Source organism: Nematostella vectensis, chromosome 3 (assembly GCF_932526225.1).
Source record: "Nematostella vectensis chromosome 3, jaNemVect1.1, whole genome shotgun sequence".
Taxonomy (NCBI): Eukaryota; Metazoa; Cnidaria; class Anthozoa; order Actiniaria; family Edwardsiidae; genus Nematostella; species Nematostella vectensis.
Genome location: NC_064036.1, coordinates 3409025 through 3433274, shown reverse-complemented (window position 1 = coordinate 3433274; position 24250 = coordinate 3409025). Strand labels below are relative to the sequence as shown.

Below are 24250 nucleotides of genomic sequence, written 5' to 3'. Positions count from 1 at the left end.
AAAAATATTGATGCGGCCCCGAACGAAAAAGGATGCGGGCGGGGACAATAAACACGTCTTTTTTTTACTTGGCCTTAATATCTACACAGCATTTTTCATCCTGTTTTTTATGTCTGATTGTGGTTTATAATCTTTGAATGTTGGAGAGAGTATTGTTGTCCAGGAAATGGCCACTGAGTGATCCCACACCACAACCACCTCTCCCCCTATAACTCTTAATCCTGGGGAAATCTCCAGAAAAGTAGACAGGGTGATTGTCCTATCTTTTAGGCTATAAAACCTCTAGCAACTGCAATCCCTTAGGGGGTGTTGAAGGAAATTTCCGATTCTGCCATCCTTAGGGTATAAATTTCGACCAACTGCTATTCCTTAGGGGGTGTTTAACGGTTTTTCCGATTCTGCTCTTTAAGGGTTAAAAATTCATTTGACCACACCAAATTTGCTATCCCTTAGGGTTAAAATTGATTTTACTGAAGATCACCCCATCTGTTTTTATCAGAGCCCCTTCCCCTCCCGGGCTCTGGATAAATGTTGTAGTCTGTCACAAGTGAAACTCAGTACTGGCAGCCCTGATCAGTCAACAGCATATTCACATACATGTTTTTCTTGTTAGTATGTACAATGTATAACTAAAATTAGTTTAATTAGCAATGGCTAAACTATATACATTGAAATGAATTTTTTTTTCCTTAAGCAAGAACAACCTTTTTATCACTAATCAATGATCCCCTTTGAAACAAGTTAGACCCTCTCCTGACCCCCAACCAAAGTCTAAGGCTTGACACTTCAGTAAGTGCATTGGGCCATTCCATTATTTGGAACAAATCATTTGCAGTTCATTTTGTTTTCCTTTTCTCGATTTTTTTATACTGATAGTTTGTGTCCATCTGATATGAAGTGTGTCATTGACTCAGATGTGGAAAGTATAAAATATTGCCTTTACAATGTTTTTTCCTTGCACTTGAAATAAAATGACTTTTGTTTTGCATACAGCCAACACTGATAGCTCGAAATCAGAAGGTGTTAATGATAAAAACAAGGTATTTATCTGGGAGATATAAGGTAACTATATGGATTTTTTATTGGGAGATCTGAAAGCCTTGAAACCCCTGTGGCTGAAAACCTTGAGACTCCTGTGAGAGTTGGCAGGTTTGGCAATGATCTAATTACATCTCTGTGGCTGGTGGTGGTGCTAGTGACAACTCTTCTGCTTTTTCAACCTCCATCTTTCGCCGCCTGCTGCGCCTTGCTCTTAGCTTCTCCTGTAGCCCTTGCTCGACCCTAGTCTTGTTCAACTCTTGTGCCTTCTCAAACTCTGCCATCTCTTCTTCATGCTTTTTCTTCAGCTGTTCAATGTCTCCAAACAGGTCGTCTTGAGATGGGGGTGGGGCTAACTCGGACAGTGATAAGGGCTTGGCCTCTGGTTGTATGTCTTGGCTTTCATCAGCAGCTTCTCCCTCTACTGCCATTGGGATGACAGCTGGAGGTGGATTGTCAGATTCTTCATTAGGTGTTGGGGCTTCTTCTGTGCCCTCTTCTTTCTCTACAATTTCTGCTGTAGCCACATCCATGCCTGTTTTTTCAGCTTCCACCTCCTTGAATTCCTCTTTGTTTAGTTCTAGAGTCATATCCATTCCCAGCTTTTCTTTGATCTTGGCCTGGATCAAGTTGATTCTCTCTTCCTTGAGCTCATAGTACTTCTCATGGAACTGCTTGCGGACTTGGACAAGGTCCTTGTTTATGGTGCTGTCTAGCACATTATCAATCCACTTAAGGAGGTTCAAGCACTTGTTGTAGGTGCTCAGGTAAAATGCATAGGCTTGCTGGTAGCGTGTGTGGACTTGGACATCTTGGAATATGGTATTTATAGCAGATTTTAATGCCTGAAAAACAAGAATATAAATCTCAATGTATTGTGGGTTTTTTTTGGCAGAACATGTCAGGCTTGAATATTGAATCAACATTAAAACTTGGTCAACTCTGCTCAAATAATGGTGACAACAAGTCATCAAAGATATATAAAACAATTTTAAAGATGCTAGGATGGTAAACAATAAACAGGCACACTAAATAGTGTCCTTGAAACTGAAAAGTCTGTCTGTTTTGTGTCCTCTCCTATAGAAGAGTCTGACATTTACAGTATAGAGATTGGCAGAAGAAATTCTTTGGGAATTGTCCATAGGTTCCACTGTACAAAATTCAAAGACTGAAACAACACATATCACACCAGATGTAAATAAAATACTTCTCCTACCTCCAGATCCTCCTTCTTGCAATATGGCACTTCAAGAGGAGCCAAAAATCCATGTGTGCTTTGGACATTCTGCAGTCCAGCAACCAGGTGGTTCCTGGTCTCTGCTGACATCTGGTACTTCACCTGTGAGTAGGAATAGGTAAATTAATCCCAGTTCATGGTTACATTACACTGGTCAGGAGGAAGATATTAGTGCGGTTGGGGATGGGGGATCAGGATAATGAATCCATCAAGCTTTTACATCCAACCTTTCATATGCAGGGTTTCAAATTAAGCACTAGCCCAATGTAGTCCTTAAATGCAGCTGTTAGCTAGGAATTATCTATGAGTTTTTTGGCTTTCAAAAAAGGTTCTCTATTGCTTGCTATTAATTGTTAAATGAATTAGCAAATATAATCAAATTTAATAAATAATGTGCGCATTCATAGAATGACACATAATCAGTACATTGAGGACATCAGTGTGGTCTAGAATAGCCAACATGCCGGTATACAATCTTTCTTACCATTGGGGCTTGCACATTGTGTTCCCCTATTTGTGACCAACGACGTAGAGCCCACAGAATTTGATTGGCAGCAGTATACAGAAACTTCCTAGCATTTGTCCACTTTGTGTGTGCTGCTTGAACCCTTTCTTTCTGGTCTCCAAGAGCGTCCAGTTCCATCTCTAGCTTCCATTCGTTGTCACTGCCATACGTATCATTAAAAATCTTGCCCAGTATCTCCTCTTGCTCATGCCGTTTCTTGCCTAGCAACTCAGTCTCCTGTTTCACTGTCTCAACCTCAGACTGAAATGTGTTATATAAGTTTTTATATTGTTCCTTCATGGTGTTAAACTCTTGCTCAGCAACCTCCTGCTTATTTAATGCATCCATATATTCCTGATGCTCCTTTTTCATGTGTTCACTGTGCTCGGATTCTGTGGCAAACATGGCCCTGACAGATGGATGTACCATGGACACCACATCTTGGTATTCTTTTGCCCTGAATAGATTTAAAAATCCATTATTATTCAGAATATTATTATCATGATATTTCTTGCTTTTTCAAAAATAAAAAATAAAAATGAGTTAGAGACCTATTTAGTAGTGAAGGAAATCAACACCAGGGCCATTATAACAGTGTAAGGTGAACCAAGAGATCAGTGATAACTCTTAATCTAGAGTTTTTTTTCTATAGAAAGAGTTTTCTATTCTCAGTCATATTACTATTTCTTTATATGGGTGGGGGCGTGTCAGGTTCTGGTATTCAACACTAGAATGGTCCCTGATATAATGCATAAGGAACACAAAATTTGATAATATAAAGGGTGAATAATGTGTTTTATTTTTACTTTTTTACTTTACTCCTACTTATCTCCATGTCTTTGAGGCGAACAAAACAATTATTTTTCAAAATACTTCTCATCTGGGATTTTTGTCATATATAGTTACTTTCTATTTTTCATTTTTTTTTTTTTGCAGAAAATCACCTAAAAAATCAGGGTGCAATACAGTATACAATTGTGGGAAGGAAATGTCAAAATCATAAGGTAACACTAACAATGTTGAATCTAAGGTACCACTTAAAAACATTTTCAAGTGGACCTGACTGAATTACATGGAGAAACTTACGTTTGCTGTTTCAACACCTCAACTTGCTTTTCTTGCTCTGTCAGACTTTTGTGCAGCTCCAATAGTTGTAGATGCTTCGCCCTATGGGCCGCCTCAGAATTTTTGGCCTCGAGGTCTTTAATCACAGTTTCTAAATCAGCAAATTGCTTAATGACATCTTCACTGAAATCTGGCTGTGGGTCTTGCACCGTTTCCTCCTCAGTCTTTTCTGGCTGCACAGCAGGTTCTTCCGGTTTTGGTTCTTCTGGTTCCTCCTGGTTTTGATTGACATCAGGATCAGGCGGTTGTTCCTTATCGGGCTTTGTCTCTTGAATCGGTTCCTGATTAGCAATAGGCTCTGGTTCCTTAGCAAGGGGTTCTTTTATGCACTCTTTACTTCCATGAGATGAGTCAGACGATGAAGAAGATGAAGACTTTCGACTTCTATTTCTTTTGTAAGAGTTATGAGACTTTTCGCTCTTGTGTGAACAAGCTGAAGTCCGCCTGTGGTCACTTTTACGAGAGCTAGCAGAGCCCCCTCTTGACTTGGATTTCTCAGGACTGTTAGCTCTGGCTGGCGGAGAAGGGCTGTCATGTTTGACATTTCCGTTTGGAATAGGTTGCCCTAGCCTTTCTCTGCCTGGCTCTGCACTTGATCCACATCCCATTTCACCTTTCTTGTTATTTCTGTTTTATCCACTAAACAAACAATGTTTGAAGTTGTCTCACTTCTTCTATGAATATGTGTTTAATACCCTTGTGGTTTACCACGAAATATAAGTATTTGTATCTAACACCCTTTGGAAAAGCTTTAGTCCTGAAAGCTGGAGAGCACGGAGTATCCCACTTGAGAATGTGGCGAAGATTCGAACACCAGTTCCTACGAACTCAGAGTGAACTCCGCCAAAAAACTCTCAAAATTACAAATGTTCAAACCCTCTAAAGCATCGCTCCATCGGCGATTTTGTAATTTCACTCTCTTGACCTTAGATACCACGCGAAACGTATAAATTGTCCGAAACGGGGACTCGTTTACAACTGAATCACCAAAGATGGCTGCTCTATTTATGTCTGTTGCCATGGTACATGGCTAAAACAATTGAATTTGGACCAGTAGGATTTCGAGGCCATAGAATAAATTGTTAATCGATGTTGATGCTTTCACGTAATCTTGGTAACCTCGACGTAGGAAAGTAAACAATTCCTTACTGTTGGTAAAAACAACGAGTCGGTTTTTTTATGTCGTGGGTGGATGAATAAAGTGACTGAATATGTTATACATTTCTAAAAGCCCCCTACAAGAACTTTCTTTCTGGATACAAGTGCAATAAATATCCTCGGGTTTATATTTTTATTTTTTCACCATGTTTCGTGTTCGTGTTTTTCCTGATACATATGTTCTAGTATCCAAAATACCGTAGAAGAAAAAAAAAGCTTACAGGTCTATATTACGGAAGAGCTTTGAAACTCATGGCAATACTACACTGTAAAATTATAATGGTTATCTCGAGTCGCTGTTTGGAAACAGTTTCAATGACTTAAATAATTTTATGGTGAAAACAATCAGTTGGTTTTGTTTACCAAACATGGATTCATGGTTACAGTTATTAAAAAATAGCCATAGTTTTCTAGTAGGCTTGTTTTTGCTGGGAAGTTACAGTTGTTTTTTATTTACATGATAGTAAGATCTGGGCCTGCATGCCTGTGAAAAATATGTACTGTATTTATCGAACTACTTAAATCAGGGAGGGAATTCTATCTGAGTTATTACAGTATAACGAGGCATATAAGACAAAAAATTGAATGCTTTTAGAAATTATCGAGTGGTGTCTTTAGTAATTTAAGAAAAATAAAGGGGAGAAGGGGTATCTTGCAGAGTTCTGTGGGGATTTGGTTCCCGGAAGATAGCTCCCCCCTCCTCCCTCCCTCCCCCCTCCTCCCTCCTCCTCCTCCCTCCCTTCCCCCTCCTCCCTCCCCTCTCCTCCCTCCCCCCTCCTCCCTCCCTCCCCCCTCCTCCCTCCCCCCTCCTCCCTCCCCCTCCTCCCTCCCCCCTCCTCCCTCCCCCTCCTCCCTCCCCCCTCCTCCCTCCCCCCTCCTCCCTCACCCCTTCTCCCTCCCCCCTCCCCCCTCCTCCCTCCCCCCTCCTCCCTCGAAAACAGCAATCAAAAAGCCATACTAGCACTGGTACTAGAGCAGCTTTGTTTCTCGATTATTTTTTCTTGAGATGCGCAGTGCATTTTAGCGAATATTTGCTTGTTTCGAATTTCTTTTATAAATTTTGGCTTGTCCGATTTTGGGGAGATATCAGGCGGTCCCTAGTATTATGCTACAAAGTAATAAACTGCATGTCCGCTCGGACAGTCCCCAGACAGGATTGGGGAAAGCCCCCCCCCCCCCCCCCCCCCCCCCATCCGTCACACACACACACCCTCCCTGCAACCTATATACCAAATTCCTGATGCACCTAGTCTTGATGACGCTGCTCGGGATCGGGCATGAGTCGATATCCGAGACCCGCTCGTACGTTCGTCCTGTTCCGTTTTCGGACAAGCCGCGACCTATTAATGAGTAGCAAAAGGATTTACATTCAGAGAATTGAGCTGTTTAATAATACTATCGCCTCATTAGTTCTCTTACCTTTTACACTGAGTGACGTTTCTTGTTGCGTCTCTTTGGGATAAATCCTCGAAAGGCTTCAACGCAAATATCTAGCTGGATCATCTAGCTGTGATTTGGTAAAAATAACGATACATTGACTTTGCGTCTGTCGCAGTAATCTGATCAAAAGCGATAATCTCTTAGGATTACATCTTTATACGTGCGGCTTTAGACCCTTCTCACTTGAGCGTAATTTATGCGAGGACATGAATACGATAAAAGGACGGTGAAAAAACCTTCCATACCGAGAGGCGAACTGATTACAAAGCTTTTAACAGGCCATTACGGATAACGATACAGTCGTTTGATCAAGTGATCAAGTTATTTACTTGTTGTCAAGAAAAGCTGCAAATAATTCATAAAGCAAACACGAGTTGGCGCTTCAGTGTACCGAGGGATTCAAATGTTTGGTGAGTACTTTACACGTTCAGGGTCTTACCCTGGACCGTGCATGAGCCACACAGCTGATTCCGACCCAGATGTGCTTATGCGTTACCGAGAAAGCCACGATTGTGTTTCAAACCACATTTAATTGAGTGTAACATGAGTTCTAAGTTTAGTTATTCTTATTAGCCTTCGGACCTACGTGAGGCAGCTCCTCTGACCTTTTCGCCTTTCCGTTTGACAAGTTTTACGTTTTATACTATTTCAGACAGATCTCAGATGTTTTATTTGGTTAAACGCAGCGTTTACTGTTTGCGATTTATTAGTTTTTGTCGGTGTGTTGTCGCGTGTTGGCGATTATAAAGTGTTGCACTTGTCTGGGTTCCAACTAGCTAATCGTCGTTTTATCGGCAAAACTGCACTCTTTAGATTAGCTAAAAAGTTACATGAATCGTAAATGCCCCTTGCCTATTTTCCAACCGGTTTTTATAAGCTTCTTGATTCAAAAAACTCAAGACAGCTTCTAAGTACATACCCGCCTCGTCATAGGTACTGATCGAAGCGGAACGAGTTTACTCTGAAGAGACGCTTAGTTTTCGCTTAGATAAGTTATTGTCTGAAAAAGTTTAAAATGATTCTTAACGTTAGATGATTAAAGACCAATGAAATGTGCCATAAGTAAATAAATAGATGAAGCCTCAAGTGTTTGCGATGTGAATATCACAGTAGAACGGCTGCATTTAATATATAAACAAACGACGACTCGCGATGTCAGCAGCTTTATCTTTTAATTTTTACTTGATATTCTCTTCACGAATGTTTTTCTCTGTAACCTTTCTGAAAATTATCTATTTAGCTAGCTTAGGGACGACTTTCTGTTTAAGGATATGTATTTATTTACTCGTTTAGAAAAAATGATCGTCTTTCTTTTCATGCTGGGAGATTAAACAATTTCACACCAATACTATGTATACCTAAAATAAATACCTTTTGAAGTAGTTTTCAACGAAAATAGTAGTTATAAAAAGTTAGAGAAAGTAATGCACAAAGTATTTAATGTAGTGTGGAGAATGTGACTGCCTAAAAAAATATTACATAACTCCTGCGGCGTTATCTTTAGACCTGTTTTGACTACTCAACTAGGGAAAAAATACTTTTATTTTGCATATTACAACACATTTTTTATGAAATTTTATATGGTTTCATATCAAATCCCCCAACCCCCTATTGAGGGGTTTGAAAGTGCTGGGTATAAGTAGATCCAAACCCTACCATGTTACCTATGGGCTCTTTGTTCACGTTTGATTACCTATCACTGCCATGGGATATAAAGGACTAGCCTCTGATATGTTACGCATACTTATTTCGCTAAGAATGGCTGAATGATTATTCACTGACTTTTTTGCACTGCTGCTTTCAATCAGATGTGTGATCAGTCAGTGATTCCAAATAGATATTTAATATTTTTAGCATCTAAAGTTCACTGCACAGACCCTCAACACTAAAACTTATTTGGCTGCTTGGTCCTCGTGTTTTCAGGGCACCCCAGGGTGGCTCTCCCCTAATGAGGGACCAAATGGCAGCATGCAATGATGAGCATGCAGAGGTATGATGAAATCCATGAACAGAAGCCGACTACAGACACCACCTCGCTATGGTCATTCTCCAGCCGATACGATGGGAGTACCATCTGCAGACAAGTGCGTACACTGGGCCATAGCAGGCCTGGAAATATTGAAGAGGGGGTATATTTAGAAATTAAAAAGCAGAAGAGTTTGGTACAGCCATGTACCTACTGGCCATCCCTTTATAATTCTTTTTTTTTCAATACTGAGGGACCCCTTCCCTTGCTTTGGCCCACAAACCACCATACCACTGCAATAACCACCTTATACAAATTTTTCTCACTTTTATTACATTAACATACATAGTTGGTAATAAAATTACATATATTGAAAATTGAGATGCATTTGATTAACTACTGGGTGTGTAGGGGGTGCACCAACAACTCCATAGCCACCAAAATATCAGTAATTCCTATTGAAAGATTATCAAGTAATATGTTCTTACCATAGATATGTACGACTGCGCACCCTAGTTAGTTCTAGGAAAAAGATCACTCTGACATACTGTACCCTCACTCATCTTCAAAGTTCTCCCACCCTTTCTAAAAGAAAGTGGAAAGTAAATGTCATCTCTTATCTTAGGACATTTCTAAAGAGCACCTACAAACCTGCACCTGTGAGTGTTTCCTCTAATATAAGATATACTAGGGCTGGAAAGGGTACTCATTGGCTTCAATGAAACCAGCTACAAGTGTCTACAGACTATTGATCTCTATCTTTTCTCAGGCATAACAGGTCAAACAAGACCTCAGACTACTTGTTAACCAATATCTTAGAAGAGACCAGCTCTGTAGACGACCTGGGGGATTTTGAGCAGGAGGAACGCTACCTGAATGAGTGCCTTAGGGCTGCAAATGGAAGCACTGAAGATGTAAGGAAAAGTGGGGTGTGGTCAGCTTTGAGACAAGTTATTACTACAAACATTAAGACATTAAGACAATATTTTTCTTTAACACATAGCTCCCTTGTAAGCCAGCTATACTCACCCTGTTTGACTAGGGGCACGTTTTTTTTTTCTTCTATCATTCTGGAATGGGAATGGTTGGTAGAGAATGTTTAGAATGGCATTCGAGTAATTCAGGTAGCAGAATGGGTAAATGGCCTTCATTCCATTCCGAAATGGGAACGAGGGATAAACGAAAGCAAACTTTTTCTATTCTAATCATTCTCCATCCGGAATCACAAGTAAAAAAAGAACGCTCTAAAGGCGTCACAGTAGTATGTCATACAGTGGTGAATACAGGTTGTCAAGGGGGGCTCCGGCCTCCCCCCCTTGTTTTGTATGTATCATTTGTGAGGTTGCCCCCTCCCCCCCCCCCCTTCCTCATCATTGATGAATCCTGGAATTGCCCCAGCATAGGATAACAGTCTATTGCCACTAAAGAACTGATGGATATGCATCATTTAATACTAAATAAAAATAATTGCTTTGTGGTTCCCATCACCTGCAGAATTAGTCTGCAAAACTAACAATAAGAGACTCTTGCCTCCACTACAGATAAATACTATGAAAAGATTATCACTCTGTGGACTCACATGCTCTCTCGCTAACCAGTCATCACGCAAACCACCAGGTGCAGTACAGCGAAGTAGAGGAGTACGACTTTGATGACTTCAACTCCATCGCCAGCACTGCATCTCTGTTAAACCTCAACCATCCACCTGATAACCCTCGCACCAGAGCTTTCCCTCCCAAGCCCTTTGCCGTGATACCACACCCTAATGGAACTGTAGTCCACCCCCACCCCCAAGGGGATCAGTACCTTAATGGTCATGTGTCAGCTTACCAAAAGTCCATCTCTAAAGTCGAGAGCTGGGACCAGCTGGGCTGTATGGCGAGCCAAGATGACTGGAGAGAAGTGTTACTTAGAGCGTCTGAGGCAGGGGACCTTATAACTGTGGTGGGTATTGTCATAGCGGTGCAGATGAAGAAGCATGTTACTGGGTGGGGGACCTTATAACTGTGTTGGGTATTGTCATAGCGGTACAGATGAAGAAGTGTGCCACTGGGTGGGTCTTAGGTGGGGGAGCTTATAACTGTGGTGGGTATTGTCATAGCGGTACAGATGAAGAAGTGTGCTACTGGGTGGGTCTGAGGTGGGGGGCCTTATAACTGTGGTGGGTATTGTCATAGTGGCGCAGATGAAGAAGTGTGCTACTGGGTGGGGGGACCTTATAACTGTGGTGGGTATTGTCATAGCGGTGCAGATGAAGAAGTGTGCCACTGGGTGGGTCTTAGGTGGGGGAGCTTATAACTGTGGTGGGTATTGTCATAGCGGTACAGATGAAGAAGTGTGCTACTGGGTGGGTCTGAGGTGGGGGGCCTTATAACTATGGTGGGTATTGTCATAGCGGTACAGATGAGGAAGAGTGCTACTGGGTTGGTCTGACATGGGGGACCTTCAGGTGAAGTAAGCTACTAGAGTCCTCTGAGACAGTGGACCTTATTTCTATGTCATAGCGGTACAGGTGAAGAAGTAAGCTACTAGAGTCCTCAGAGACAGTGGACTTTATTTTTATGTCATACCGGTACAGGTAAAAAAAAGTGTGCTTCTTAAGGGAAACGGCACAGCTGAGCACGCATTTGTACCCTTCCTTGTCTTAAAATATATTTTTGTTATACTGCTTTGTTACATTGGCTGTTTGCAGCAAAACGCCGTGTCCCATCTTGGCACCAGTAGGGAGTGCCTCGTTCACACGCGTGACGTCACAGGCTGCACCCCGCTACACCGGGCAGCACATGGCGGGAAGCTGAAGTGTCTGCAGTGGCTGGTGAAGCACGCGCCCGCGCACGCCCTGGCTATAGAGAACAGCGACGGCAGAACTCCTGCTGCCATGGCAACACAGGTGGTGTTATGCTAATAGTAATAGTAATAGTAATAGTAATAGTAATAGTAATAGTAATAGTAATAGTAATAGTAATAAAAAACGCATGTTATCGTTGTAGTAGTTGAAAGAATTGGTAAAGTACTGTACTATCATTTCTACGTCCTCATATTATCTTGGTTACCATGCAACCCGTCGACTCTAAGAAGACCGCCATTTGACACTACCCCGTAATACCGAGTCACTCAAACAGTCGGTTTCCATCGGCTTATTCAAGAAAGGCACTGTGAAACTTTCGATCAAATATCGTTCAAGTAACAGACTTTAATCATGGGTTGTAATTCTAAAGATTTCTTGCAAACGACCGTTGTATTTCCAATTGTAAAGGTAACAAAGGGATCTAGCCGATCGATATTCTTTAACTACAGTAAAACCCCTCTAACTAGAACTCTGGGGGAAGCCAGATCTTTCGATGCTGAAAATGGCCTCGAGTTATCCGTATTTTAAGTTATATTTATACGGTAAAAATAACACGGAAAGTATGTCAAAATCGATGTAGTGGTAACGAGTTCGGAGTTATCCGTATTTTAAGTTATATTTATACGGTAAAAATGACACGGAAAGTATGTCAAAATCGATGTAGTGGTAACGAGTTCGGAGTTATCCGTTTTTTAAGTTATATTTATACGGTAAAAATGACACGGAAAGTATGTCAAAATCGATGTAGCGGTAACAAGTTCGGAGGGTTCTACTTTGAACGCTAGCGCACTTGACTTAACGTTCTTGAACAATAACCATTGCGTTGCTGACTTTGTGTTTTGTTGTCCTTAGTCCGGTCATCAGGAGTGCTTGTCTTGGCTCCTGGAGTCCACCGAGGCTCGTGCGGAATTGGAGAAGAAGAACTCTTTCACACTCTTGCACTACGCCGCGCAAGCAGGCCAGCAAGAATGCCTCAAGTACCTGCTGACCGCGCTACGAGGGGCCAACCGATCCATAGGTGAGACCGTTTGGATGAAAACCTTCCCCCTACTTCTTTATCTATATTAAAATATCCGTACCGTCAGTACGCTTTTTTGCGTTAAAATATCCGCACCTCATCACATCCACACCGTCATTGTGCCTTTTTTGCGTTTAAATATCCGCACCATCATTACGTTTTTTTGCGTTTTATTATCCGCAAGTCATAACGTTTTTGGCGTTTAAGTATTCGCACCGTCATTGCGCTTTTTTGCGCTATGTTCGCAGGGATGTTTGAAGGATTCAATCGAATCAATAAAATAGAAAGTGTCCGCCAAAAAGGTTATATGAACGCATCAAATACATAGGGTAAATGACTTTTATGTTAACTCCACAGCCATAACCGATAGTAATGGAGTGACCCCAGAACACCTTGCGGCCCGAGAGGGACATCTACTGTGCCTTCAGACGCTTGTCGATTTCAATGCTGACGTCACTGTCAAGGACAAAGATGGTTGGACGGCAGCTGACTACGCGTTCAAAGCCGGTCATACCGGTTGTGCCAAGTACCTTGCCATGGTGGAGTCGTGCTTTGTGTTATCTGAGCGAGTCGGGGTGTTAACGCGGGAACTGAACTCATGCAGACAGGAGAATGCAGAACTCAGGCGGAGATTAGATGTATGTTACTATAGGCGGCTTGCAATAAGAAGTTACGTGACCTTTTAAGTGGCTAATTCACGCCAAAAAAAAACAGATAAATGCTTGCGCCATCAATCAATGAAAATAAGCCCTTTCTGAAAAAAAAATACCTGGCAGATTTGTAAGCACTGAATAAGTTATTTTGTTGTTATTTTGCCGCTAAAAGCTGTAGCGTGCGTTTGTCACCCCAAAAGTCACATTATTCCTTAGAGCAGATCGCCTGTTCTCAAACAGAGACGCAAAATATACCAACGTTTCGGATCTTTTTATTCTGTCCATCTTCTGGTGAAACAGATTGAACCAAAAAAACAAACCAAACGTTTCAAACAGCAATGCAAATAATAATTAATATCACATTTAATGATAGTAATATGTATACAATTATTTCTCTTGCTCATAAAGCCTTATAGCCTTACTGCCTTCTTCGACTGATTGTTCATTTCTAGGTTCTTGAAGATCGTTCTCGGATGAGCATGCCTTGCAGACCCGAGGCAGTCGGCGGTGACCAGGTTAGTGTAATCAGAGAGGGATAAGATAGCCTGCGTCATCTAAGTCAATCCGCCAAATTTCATATGTCCCTTGGTAACTCCATTCTCACATTGCCCTTGTATTCACAGAGCGATACCAGTAGTACTGCCTCAGCCAGCAGCGCCCACTATATTGGTTTTAGTCCTCCCTGTCACCGACAAACACATGGGGGCGTGGGGCTGAGGACGGAAAGCTCACCCGATGGAGAAAGCCCAAAGAACACCGATATTGACGGGTGAGTTATACCTGTTATGTAGATTTATGGCTGATAGCTTTTATGATAAGAGCAATTATCATGATGATGATGGTGATGATGATGATTCATTATAATTATTTTCAGATAATTATGAATATAGAATAAATATTTAATAACTATGATCATGATCAATATGTTAAGGAATCAATCTCTAGAGACTGGTCCGATTCCTTGTCAATACATGAATAGTATCTTTCTCTTTCTCGGCCTTGAATTTGACATGTTGGACTGATGTTGGCTTACTACACCTTTTGCTTTTCATTACCGAGAAATACGCATTCATTTTAGCCAAAATTACAAACATTTACGCCGATGTACTGTCATTTAAACGAAAGTGAAATCATTCGAACTAAAAGGAAATACATTAACGAACTTTACATAATTGAGTGCACACAATTGCATTTTCTTCACATTCATTCACACTATTCGACAACCAGGAATAAAAAAATCTATTTTCATTTGCGCGTTGATACATAGCAATAACACAAACAAAATATCAATAATACAAGACCTCGCAATCAATACAGTAAACGAAATATTCATTAACATTTTTATTACAGCAAGTGCAAACAATAGTATTTTGTGAGTCATTTGCATGCTTCTTACAAACGTTAGCGCCTCCGTACAAACAATAAGCCCTTTATGACAAACAATATCTTAGACTAATTATTTAATTACTTATCGTTTATCTGTGCCCTAATAATGCACATACATGCGAAATAAATGATACTAGTTCTCAAAAATCACCCTTCGATCATTTCGCCGTTGAGGCAGCGTGGTAGATAGGTTTGCATGAACCTATACCATTTGGCACATTTTGGCTGTGTGATGGTGTTGATGTTTCGTTGAAGCGCTTCCAGGGTTAAGAAACGGACTGTAGGGCGGCAACATTTTTGTTTCTGTATTTGGGCCCGGGTTAAAACGGCGAAATGCTCGAATATTAATTTTTTAGCGCTAGTCTTATATGTTATGTCTTATATGACTGTGGTTATATAATCCACATATTTCCAAATTTATTTGTTGATGTTTTGTTTGTAGGGAGATGTACGACTTCTCTACCCATGCACCTTTGCGCGCCAAGCGCAGCACCAGTCTTAGGAGACACTCCATACCAAACAACTTGCACCAGTCCTCCTCTGCCAATAGCACGTCTAGTAGGCCTGGGTCTGCGCACGGAGATGCCAAACAGACAGACGAGTCAAGGTAATAGATCTAGAAAAAAGTGGAATGTATCCTGGTCTCTGAAAGGCACGGAGATGCCAAACAGACAGACGAGTCAAGGTAATAGATCTAGAAAAAAGTGGAATGTATCCTGGTCTCTGAAAGGCACAGAGATGCCAAACAGACAGACGAGTCAAGGTAATAGATCTAGAAAAAAGTGGAATGTATCCTGGTCTCTGAAAGGCACGGAGATGCCAAACAGACAGACGAGTCAAGGTAATAGATCTAGAAAAATGTGGAATGTATCCTGGTCTCTGAAAGGCACAGAGATGCCAAACAGACAGACGAGTCAAGTTAGTAGACCTAGAAAAAAGTGGAATTTATCCTGGTCTCTGAAAGCCATGTAAATGTTTACAAGCACATGAAACACCAAACCTGGATTTGTTTTTATTTACGCTCATTTCCCTGATTATTTGATAGCCATGAAGCATTGCGACATATGATTATGAGTACAACCTATTTATGTGATAAGCCTATAAAAAAGACCCCGCTTTTTTCCTTATCACTCACTAATTTTATACATACACACAATACTTTCTTGCTCAATAGCAATTCAAAAGTTCCACTCATTTTCTGTTCTCCAAATGCATAAGTTAACAGCTTTCTTTCTCGCATTACTTTAATTATTTTAGTACAATTTCCTCTTTCTTGCTTGATACCCATATAAGAATCCATGACTTCCTTGTCTCTCAATGCAATAGAAGACAGCGTGCACTTCCTGCCATGCCGCCACAACGTACAACATCGGCCAAGAAGTCGCCACCGCTTCCACCTACTCGCTTTAGCTCCATATCCAGAGAGAATACCGTGTCCCGAGAGAATCCCGCGACCCATATGTCACATCCCTCCGTCCCTTTGGGTCACGATGTACATCCGGGAATACATCCCAATGATAACCTGAAAGGTACAAGTAGCTCAGTATATTTCCGGCATCATTGGAAATAATTCAGGTGTTGCTGGAAAATTTTGAAACATTTTAGAAGGTCGCGTTACATGCGACGCGCGCTAGCGTGGCCACCTTGGCCAGGGGTGGATCTAGGGGTGGGCCGAGCGGGCCCGGGGCCCCCTATTGTCAGATATTTTGCTTAAAAATAATAAGAAATATAAGAAAATCCACAGAAAAGCAATAAATCCGGGTACCCCCTTTTTTAAAACCCTTGGTCCCCCCCGTTTTTGAACTCCGGGATCCGCCACTGTTGGCGTTTTATGAAGCTTAAACACGAGGTCCCGCTATATTGTTCTGACATGTTGACGCATTGAAGGCTGATTGATAACTGATTGTTCTTGAGCTGATTGATAACTGATTGTTCTTGAGACGTATTATCTGACTGACATTAACTTCACTATCCAATCAGCGAGGCAAAGAAAGACTTGAGTGCAAACCAGAGCACGATGGAATCCTCTAGTTATCAAGTTTGTGTCAGCCAAAACTGTGGTTTTCGCATACTAAGGCCTAGTTTAGACGCTTTTCTTTTCATGTGCATGCAAATTAAGATGAAACAATCGACTTGGTTCATTTGCATGCATCTGAATTTGGAACGGTAAATGGAGAGAACGGCGTCTAAACTATGCCTTACTGGCTAAATTTCTTAAAACTTCGTATTGGTAGACACGGTAGCGCGCGCAGCATTATAAGTCTCACATTTAGTGCGAATCTCCTTCTGATATCGTCATATAGCCATTCAGTCCATATAGGTACAATAAGCAAGCGTTTTCGGGTTACCCTCTATCTCTTGTCTTCAGATTCCAGTCGCCGGTCAAGCTCTACCACAGACGATGACTCCAGGCGGTCCTCTCGTTCCCAGTCTCCACACCGTACCACAGGAATGCCAGTAGGCACAGACACTTCCGGTCGTCCATTACCGAACGTTCAAAGAATCGTTACAAGCGCGGTGTCTTCATCAAACAAAATTAGACCAATGACTGTGTTTAGCTCCGAGAGCCCGTTTAGCTCAGATAGCGACTTTGAGCACACATATGACCGCCAGACACCCTCCAGGTACAAGCAGGCTAGCGCAGACAGACCACAAAGGCGCAGAGATTCCGACGACAGACAGGCGAGATACTCGTGGCATGGAGTGACGTCACCATCACGTGGTACGTCAAATCGCGTACCACAGGCACAGCAGGCTCATATTGTGAGGAATGACTCAATACCGCGTATTGTAACTGACGTTAAGAGCCTGGGCCCTACAATTGCGGTAAGAACTTTATCAACATCAACATAATCATAGTCTAAGTAGTTAGCGAAATTCCCCGTCCCTAGCAACAGATAACTCCGGCCTAGCAACCAGAAATGCTAGTCCCATTGTCAGTGGTAACCCAACAGTTTTAACGCTATCCCCAAGCAACATGTAACGCCGGTCCCTAGCAACCTATCACATGGGAAGATCCATTGCTAGAAGGGTCTAGACCCATTGGGTATTTATCACGTGACAGGATCCCATTGCTAAAGAGGTCTAGTCCCTTTAGGTGTTTATCACGTGACAGGATCCCATTGCTAGAGAGGTCTAGTCCCTTTGGGTGTTTATCACGTGACAGGATCCCATTGCTAAAGAGGTCTAGTCCCATTGGGTTTTTATTGCGTGACAGGATCCCATTGCTAAAGAGGTCTAGTCCCATTGGGTGTTTATCACGTGACAGGTTCGCATTGCTAAAGAGGTCTAGTCCCTTTGGGTATTTATCACGTGACAGGTTTGCATTGCTAAAGAGGTCTAGACCCTTTGGGTGTTTATCACGTGACAGGATCCCATTGCTAAAAAGGTCTAGTCCCTTTGGGTGTTTATCACGTGACAGGTTCGCTTCGCCTACTGATTTTTGTTCCTTTTCATATTCCAGAGAACTAAATCCCTCTCTTCTACGTCATCATTTGCATCTTTTAATCACGAAGATGAAGAAAAACCGTGGTAAGTGTAGCTTGGTTATTTGTCACATCACAAGTCAAACAAATAGATCTAATTTTTTGTGCGTCTGCCCTCTAATAGATGCACAGATGACGTCACGGCCTCTTATGAACACAAAAGTACGCAACGAGACGTAGTCGAGTTGCGTGACTGTTGTTCATGACTCGCTATTTGTTTTATAAAAAAATGTGTGCGTGTGTCCTCTAATGACACAGACGCTTGACCAATCAGAGCGCGCGATTTACGAGGGTCGTTGTATAATTTAATTTATTACAGAGCCCCTTGTCAGCCACACCTTTGTTATTAAAGAGCCCCTTGTCAGCCACACCTTTGTTATTAAAGAGCCCCTTGTCAGCCACACGTTTGTTATTAAAGAGCCCCTTGTCAGCCACACGTTTGTTATTAAAGAGCCCCTTGTCAGCCACACCTTTGTTATTAAAGAGCCCCTTGTCAGCCACACGTTTGTTATTAAAGAGCCCCTTGTCAGCCACACCTTTGTTATTAAATAGCCCCTTGTCGGCCACACCTTAGTTATTAAAGAGCCCCTTGTCAGCCACACGTTTTGTTATTAAAGAGCCCCTTGTCAGCCACACGTTTGTTATTAAGGAGCCCCTTGTCAGCCACACCTTTGTTATTAAAGAGCCCCTTGTCAGCAACACGTTTTGTTATTAAAGAGCCCCTTGTCAGCCACACGTTTTGTTATTAAAGAGCCCCTTGTCAGCCACACGTTTTGTTATTAAAGAGCCCCTTGTCAGCCACACGTTTTGTTATTAAAGAGCCCCTTGTCAGCCACACGTTTGTTATTAAAGAGCCCCTTGTCAGCCACACGTTTTGTTATTAAAGAGCCCCTTGTCAGCCACACCTTTGTTATTAAAGAGCCCCTTGTCAGCCACACCTTTGTTATTACAGAGCCCCTTGTCAGCCACACGTTTGTTATTAAAGAGCCCCATGTCAGCCACACCTTTGTTATTAAAGAGCCCCTTGTCAGCCACACCTTTGTTATTAAAGAGCCCCTTGTCAGCCACACGTTTGTTATTAAAGAGCCCCTTGTCAGCCTCACCTTTGTCATTAAAGAGCCCCTTGTCAGCTTCACCTTTGTTATTAAAGAGCCCCTTGTCGGCCACACCTTTGTTATTAAAGAGCCCCTTGTCAGCCACACGTTTGTTATTAAAGAGCCCCTTGTCAGCCACACCTTTGTTATTAAAGAGCCCCTTGTCAGCCACACGTTTTTTTATTAAAGAGCCCCAGTTCGCCACACCTTTGTTATTAAAGAGCCCCTTGTCAGCCACACCTTTGTTATTAAAGAGCCCCTTGTCAGCCACACGTTTGTTATTAAAGAGCCCCTTGTCAGCCACACGTTTGTTATTAAAGAGCCCCTTGTCAGCCACACGTTTGTTATTTAAGAGCCCCTTGTCAGCCACACCTTTGTTATTAAATAGCCCCTTGTCAGCCACACCTTTGTTATTAAAGAGCCCCTTGTCAGCCACACGTTTTGTTATTAAAGAGCCCCTTGTCAGCCACACGTTTGTTATTAAAGAGCCCCTTGTCAGCCACACGTTTGTTATTAAAGAGCCCCTTGTCAGCCACACGTTTTGCTATTAAAGAGCCCCTTGTCAGCCACACGTTTGTTATTAAATAGCCCCTTGTCAGCCACACGTTTGTTATTTAAGAGCCCCTTGTCAGCCACACGTTTGTTATTAAAGAGCCCCTTGTCAGCCACACCTTTGTTATTAAAGAGCCCCTTGTCAGCCACACGTTTGTTATTAAAGAGCCCCTTGTCAGCCACACGTTTTGCTATTAAAGAGCCCCTTGTCAGCCACACGTTTGTTATTAAAGAGCCCCTTGTCAGCCACACGTTTGTTATTAAAGAGCCCCTTGTCAGCCACACGTTTTGCTATTAAAGAGCCCCTTGTCAGCCACACGTTTGTTATTAAATAGCCCCTTGTCAGCCACACGTTTGTTATTTAAGAGCCCCTTGTCAGCCACACGTTTGTTATTAAAGAGCCCCTTGTCAGCCACACGTTTTGCTATTAAAGAGCCCCTTGTCAGCCACACGTTTGTTATTAAATAGCCCCTTGTCAGCCACACGTTTGTTATTAAAGAGCCCCTTGTCAGCCACACGTTTGTTATTAAAGAGCCCCTTGTCAGCCACACGTTTTGCTATTAAAGAGCCCCTTGTCAGCCACACGTTTGTTATTAAATAGCCCCTTGTCAGCCACACGTTTGTTATTTAAGAGCCCCTTGTCAGCCACACGTTTTGTTATTAAAGAGCCCCTTGTCAGCCACACGTTTGTTATTAAAGAGCCCCTTGTCAGCCACACGTTTGTTATTAAAGAGCCCCTTGTCAGCCACACGTTTTGCTATTAAAGAGCCCCTTGTCAGCCACACGTTTGTTATTAAATAGCCCCTTGTCAGCCACACGTTTGTTATTTAAGAGCCCCTTGTCAGCCACACGTTTGTTATTAAAGAGCCCCTTGTCAGCCACACCTTTGTTATTAAAGAGCCCCTTGTCAGCCACACGTTTGTTATTAAAGAGCCCCTTGTCAGCCACACGTTTTGCTATTAAAGAGCCCCTTGTCAGCCACACGTTTGTTATTAAAGAGCCCCTTGTCAGCCACACGTTTGTTATTAAAGAGCCCCTTGTCAGCCACACGTTTTGCTATTAAAGAGCCCCTTGTCAGCCACACGTTTGTTATTAAATAGCCCCTTGTCAGCCACACGTTTGTTATTTAAGAGCCCCTTGTCAGCCACACGTTTGTTATTAAAGAGCCCCTTGTCAGCCACACCTTTGTTATTAAAGAGCCCCTTGTCAGCCACACGTTTGTTATTAAAGAGCCCCTTGTCAGCCACACGTTTTGCTATTAAAGAGCCCCTTGTCAGCCACACGTTTGTTATTAAAGAGCCCCTTGTCAGCCACACGTTTGTTATTAAAGAGCCCCTTGTCAGCCACACGTTTGTTATTAAAGAGCCCCTTGTCAGCCACACGTTTGTTATTAAAGAGCCCCTTGTCAGCCACACGTTTGTTATTAAAGAGCCCCTTGTCAGCCACACGTTTGTTATTAAAGAGCCCTTGTCAGCCACACCTTTGTTATTAAAGAGCCCCTTGTCAGCCACACGTTTGTTATTAAAGAGCCCCTTGTCAGCCACACCTTTGTTATTAAAGAGCCCCTTGTCAGCCACACGTTTGTTATTAAAGAGCCCCTTGTCAGCCACACGTTTGTTATTAAAGAGCCCCTTGTCAGCCACACCTTTGTTATTAAAGAGCCCCTTGTCAGCCACACGTTTGTTATTAAATAGCCCCTTGTCAGCCACACCTTTGTTATTAAAGAGCCCCTTGTCAGCCACACGTTTGTTATTAAAGAGCCCCTTGTCAGCCACACGTTTGTTATTAAAGAGCCCCTTGTCAGCCACACCTTTGTTATTAAAGAGCCCCTTGTCAGCCACACGTTTGTTATTAAAGAGCCCCTTGTCAGCCACACGTTTGTTATTAAATAGCCCCTTGTCAGCCACACCTTTGTTATTAAAGAGCCCCTTGTCAGCCACACGTTTTGTTATTAAAGAGCCCCTTGTCAGCCACACCTTTGTTATTAAAGAGTGCCTTGTCAGCCACACGTTTGTTATTAAATAGCCCCTTGTCAGCCACACCTTTGTTATGAAAGAGCCCCTTGTCAGCCACACGTTTGTTATTAAAGAGCCCCTTGTCAGCCACACCTTTGTTATTAAAGAGCCCCTTGTCAGCCACACGTTTGTTATTAAATAGCCCCTTGTCAGCCACACCTTTGTTATTAAAGAGCCCCTTGTCAGCCACACGTTTTGCTATTAAAGAGCCCCTTGTTAGCCACACGTTTGTTATTAAAGAGCCCCTTGTCAGCCACACGTTTTGTTATTAAAGAGCCCCTTGTCAGCCACACCTTTGTTATTAAAGAGCCCCTTGTCAGCCACACGTTTGTTATTAAATAGCCCCTTGTCAGCCACACGTTTTGTTATATCAAGAGCCCCTTGTCAGCCACACGTTTGTTATTAAAGAGCCCCTTGTCAGCCACACGTTTTGTTATATCAAGAGCCCCTTGTCAGCCCCACCTTTGTTATTAAAGAGCCCCTTGTCAGCCACACGTTTGTTATTAAATAGCCCCTTGTCAGCCACACCTTTGTTATTAAAGAGCCCCTTGTCAGCCACACGTTTTGTTATTAAAGAGCCCCTTGTCAGCCACACCTTTGTTATTAAAGAGCCCCTTGTCAGCCACACGTTTGTTATTAAATAGCCCCTTGTCAGCCACACCTTTGTTATTAAAGAGCCTCTTGTCAGCCACACGTTTGTTATTAAAGAGCCCCTTGTCAGCCACACCTTTGTTATTAAAGAGCCCCTTGTCAGCCACACGTTTGTTATTAAATAGCCCCTTGTCAGCCACACCTTTGTTATTAAAGAGCCCCTCGTCAGCCACACGTTTTGCTATTAAAGAGCCCCTTGTTAGCCACACGTTTGTTATTAAAGAGCCCCTTGTCAGCCACACGTTTTGTTATTAAAGAGCCCCTTGTCAGCCACACCTTTGTTATTAAAGAGCCCCTTGTCAGCCACACGTTTGTTATTAAATAGCCCCTTGTCAGCCACACGTTTTGTTATATCAAGAGCCCCTTGTCAGCCACACGTTTGTTATTAAAGAGCCCCTTGTCAGCCATACGTTTTGTTATTAAAGAGCCCCTTGTCAGCCACACCTTTGTTATTAAAGAGCCCCTTGTCAGCCACACGTTTTGTTATTAAAGAGCCCCTTGTCAGCCACACGTTTGTTATTAAAGAGCCCCTTGTCAGCCACACCTTTGTTATTAAAGAGCCCCTTGTCAGTCATACGTTTTGCTATTAAAGAGCCCCTTGTCAGCCACACGTTTGTTATTAAAGAGCCCCTTGTCAGCCACACGTTTGTTATTATAGAGCCCCTTGTCAGCCACACCTTTGTTATTAAAGAGCCCCTTGTCAGCCACACGTTTGTTATTAAATAGCCCCTTGTCAGCCACACGTTTGTTATTAAATAGCCCCTTGTCAGCCACACGTTTGTTATTAAAGAGCCCCTTGTCAGCCACACGTTTTGCTATTAAAGAGCCCCTTGTTAGCCACACGTTTGTTATTAAAGAGCCCCTTGTCAGCCACACGTTTGTTATTAAAGAGCCCCTTGTCAGCCACACGTTTTGTTATTAAAGAGCCCCTTGTCAGCCACACGTTTGTTATTAAAGAGCCCCTTGTCAGCCACACGTTTGTTATTAAAGAGCCCCTTGTCAGCCACACCTTTGTTATTAAAGAGCCCCTTGTCAGCCACACCTTTGTTATTACAGAGCCCCTTGTCAGCCACACCTTTGTTATTAAAGAGCCCCTTGTCAGCCACACGTTTGTTATTAAAGAGCCCCTTGTCAGCCACACCTTTTTATAGTTTTAACTAAACTTTGAAAACGAAATCTCGAGTTTTTTTCTAAGGCTAAGGTCAAACTTCGTTTTATCCATGAGCCGTATTCAATGCAAATGCATGCAAATGAATCGAGTCAATTGTTTCATCTCCATTATTGTTTTCATTCAATGGTGGAATACAACTTATGTGTAGAAATCTAAAAAAACTCCCATTTAAAACAGAATCCGATACCTTGGTATATCGCTAAAGGATGTCAAAATGGCGACTGAAACTCTTGAAGAATATAGAAAACGCGAATAACAGCTTTACACACGATATCTGTGTGAGTTTTTATATTGAGACATTTTCTTTAATTTTAGGTATGAGGCCGATGATGAAGTATAGGGTTCCTTCTGCCTCTTGTGGATCATTTGGTCTTGTAGTAGATGTTGTATAAGCAAAAGGCAGGTAAAGACAGGATAGCGGCGTTTATTAACCCTTCTATTCCCAGTCCCACTCTGGGTGAGTCGCGCCAGTACCACTCCATGGGAGTCAGAGTCGCCCTCGGGTTCCTGTGTATGGGCCACCGTCGGTATTCATTCGTCGCACCATCGAGTTTTCGGCGGTTGTTCGGCCCACCATCGTGTTTTCGGCGATGCGATAGCCTCTAACAGATGATAAATATTTAGTATTTTAATTGTATATATATATATATATTCTAAATTCTCTTAACCCTAACAACAAGAGAAACGATGTATAGTAGAAGGGAAGATTACTACTTTTAAACACAAACAGAGAAACAACATATAAGCGTAGGGAGATTAAAAGGGTCGATGACGCGAGAGCACATGTGTAAACCGAATGTCTGTATTGCCCCGGATTGTACATATGAGAATTATAAGGTGTCTTGACAGAAGTTTCTCGTATGTGTAGTTACTTTATAGGGATTTTTCCCATAATTGACAGGTTCTAG

At 42.3% G+C, this 24250-nt stretch overlaps 2 protein-coding genes across 3 annotated transcripts; one reads left to right on the top strand and one right to left on the bottom strand.

The window, feature by feature from the left end:
* Positions 1–588: 588 nt before the first annotated feature.
* LOC5510042 lies at positions 589–4913 on the bottom strand. The gene is made up of 4 exons (XM_001630464.3): positions 3867–4913; positions 2760–3237; positions 2255–2377; positions 589–1883 (listed from the first exon to the last, which is right to left on the bottom strand). The coding sequence occupies exons 1-4, from the start codon at positions 4511–4513 to the stop codon at positions 1167–1169; spliced, it is 1965 nt and encodes a 654-aa protein (XP_001630514.3). The 5' UTR covers positions 4514–4913; the 3' UTR covers positions 589–1166.
* Positions 4914–6702: 1789 nt separating this feature from the next.
* LOC5510029 lies at positions 6703–24193 on the top strand. 2 transcript variants are annotated; one of them, XM_048725748.1, is made up of 14 exons: positions 6703–6913; positions 8427–8587; positions 9239–9383; positions 10087–10413; positions 11162–11359; positions 12170–12335; positions 12693–12973; positions 13441–13503; positions 13612–13757; positions 14817–14981; positions 15704–15903; positions 16743–17200; positions 17838–17905; positions 23658–24193. In XM_048725748.1, exons 2-14 carry the CDS (start codon positions 8496–8498, stop codon positions 23680–23682), a joined length of 2334 nt encoding a protein of 777 aa, XP_048581705.1. In that variant the 5' UTR covers positions 6703–6913; positions 8427–8495; the 3' UTR covers positions 23683–24193. The 2 variants fall into 2 exon arrangements, with proteins under 2 accessions (XP_048581705.1, XP_048581704.1); XM_048725747.1 differs by having other exon boundaries at positions 6704–6913; positions 15701–15903.
* The last annotated feature ends 57 nt before the right edge of the window (positions 24194–24250 follow it).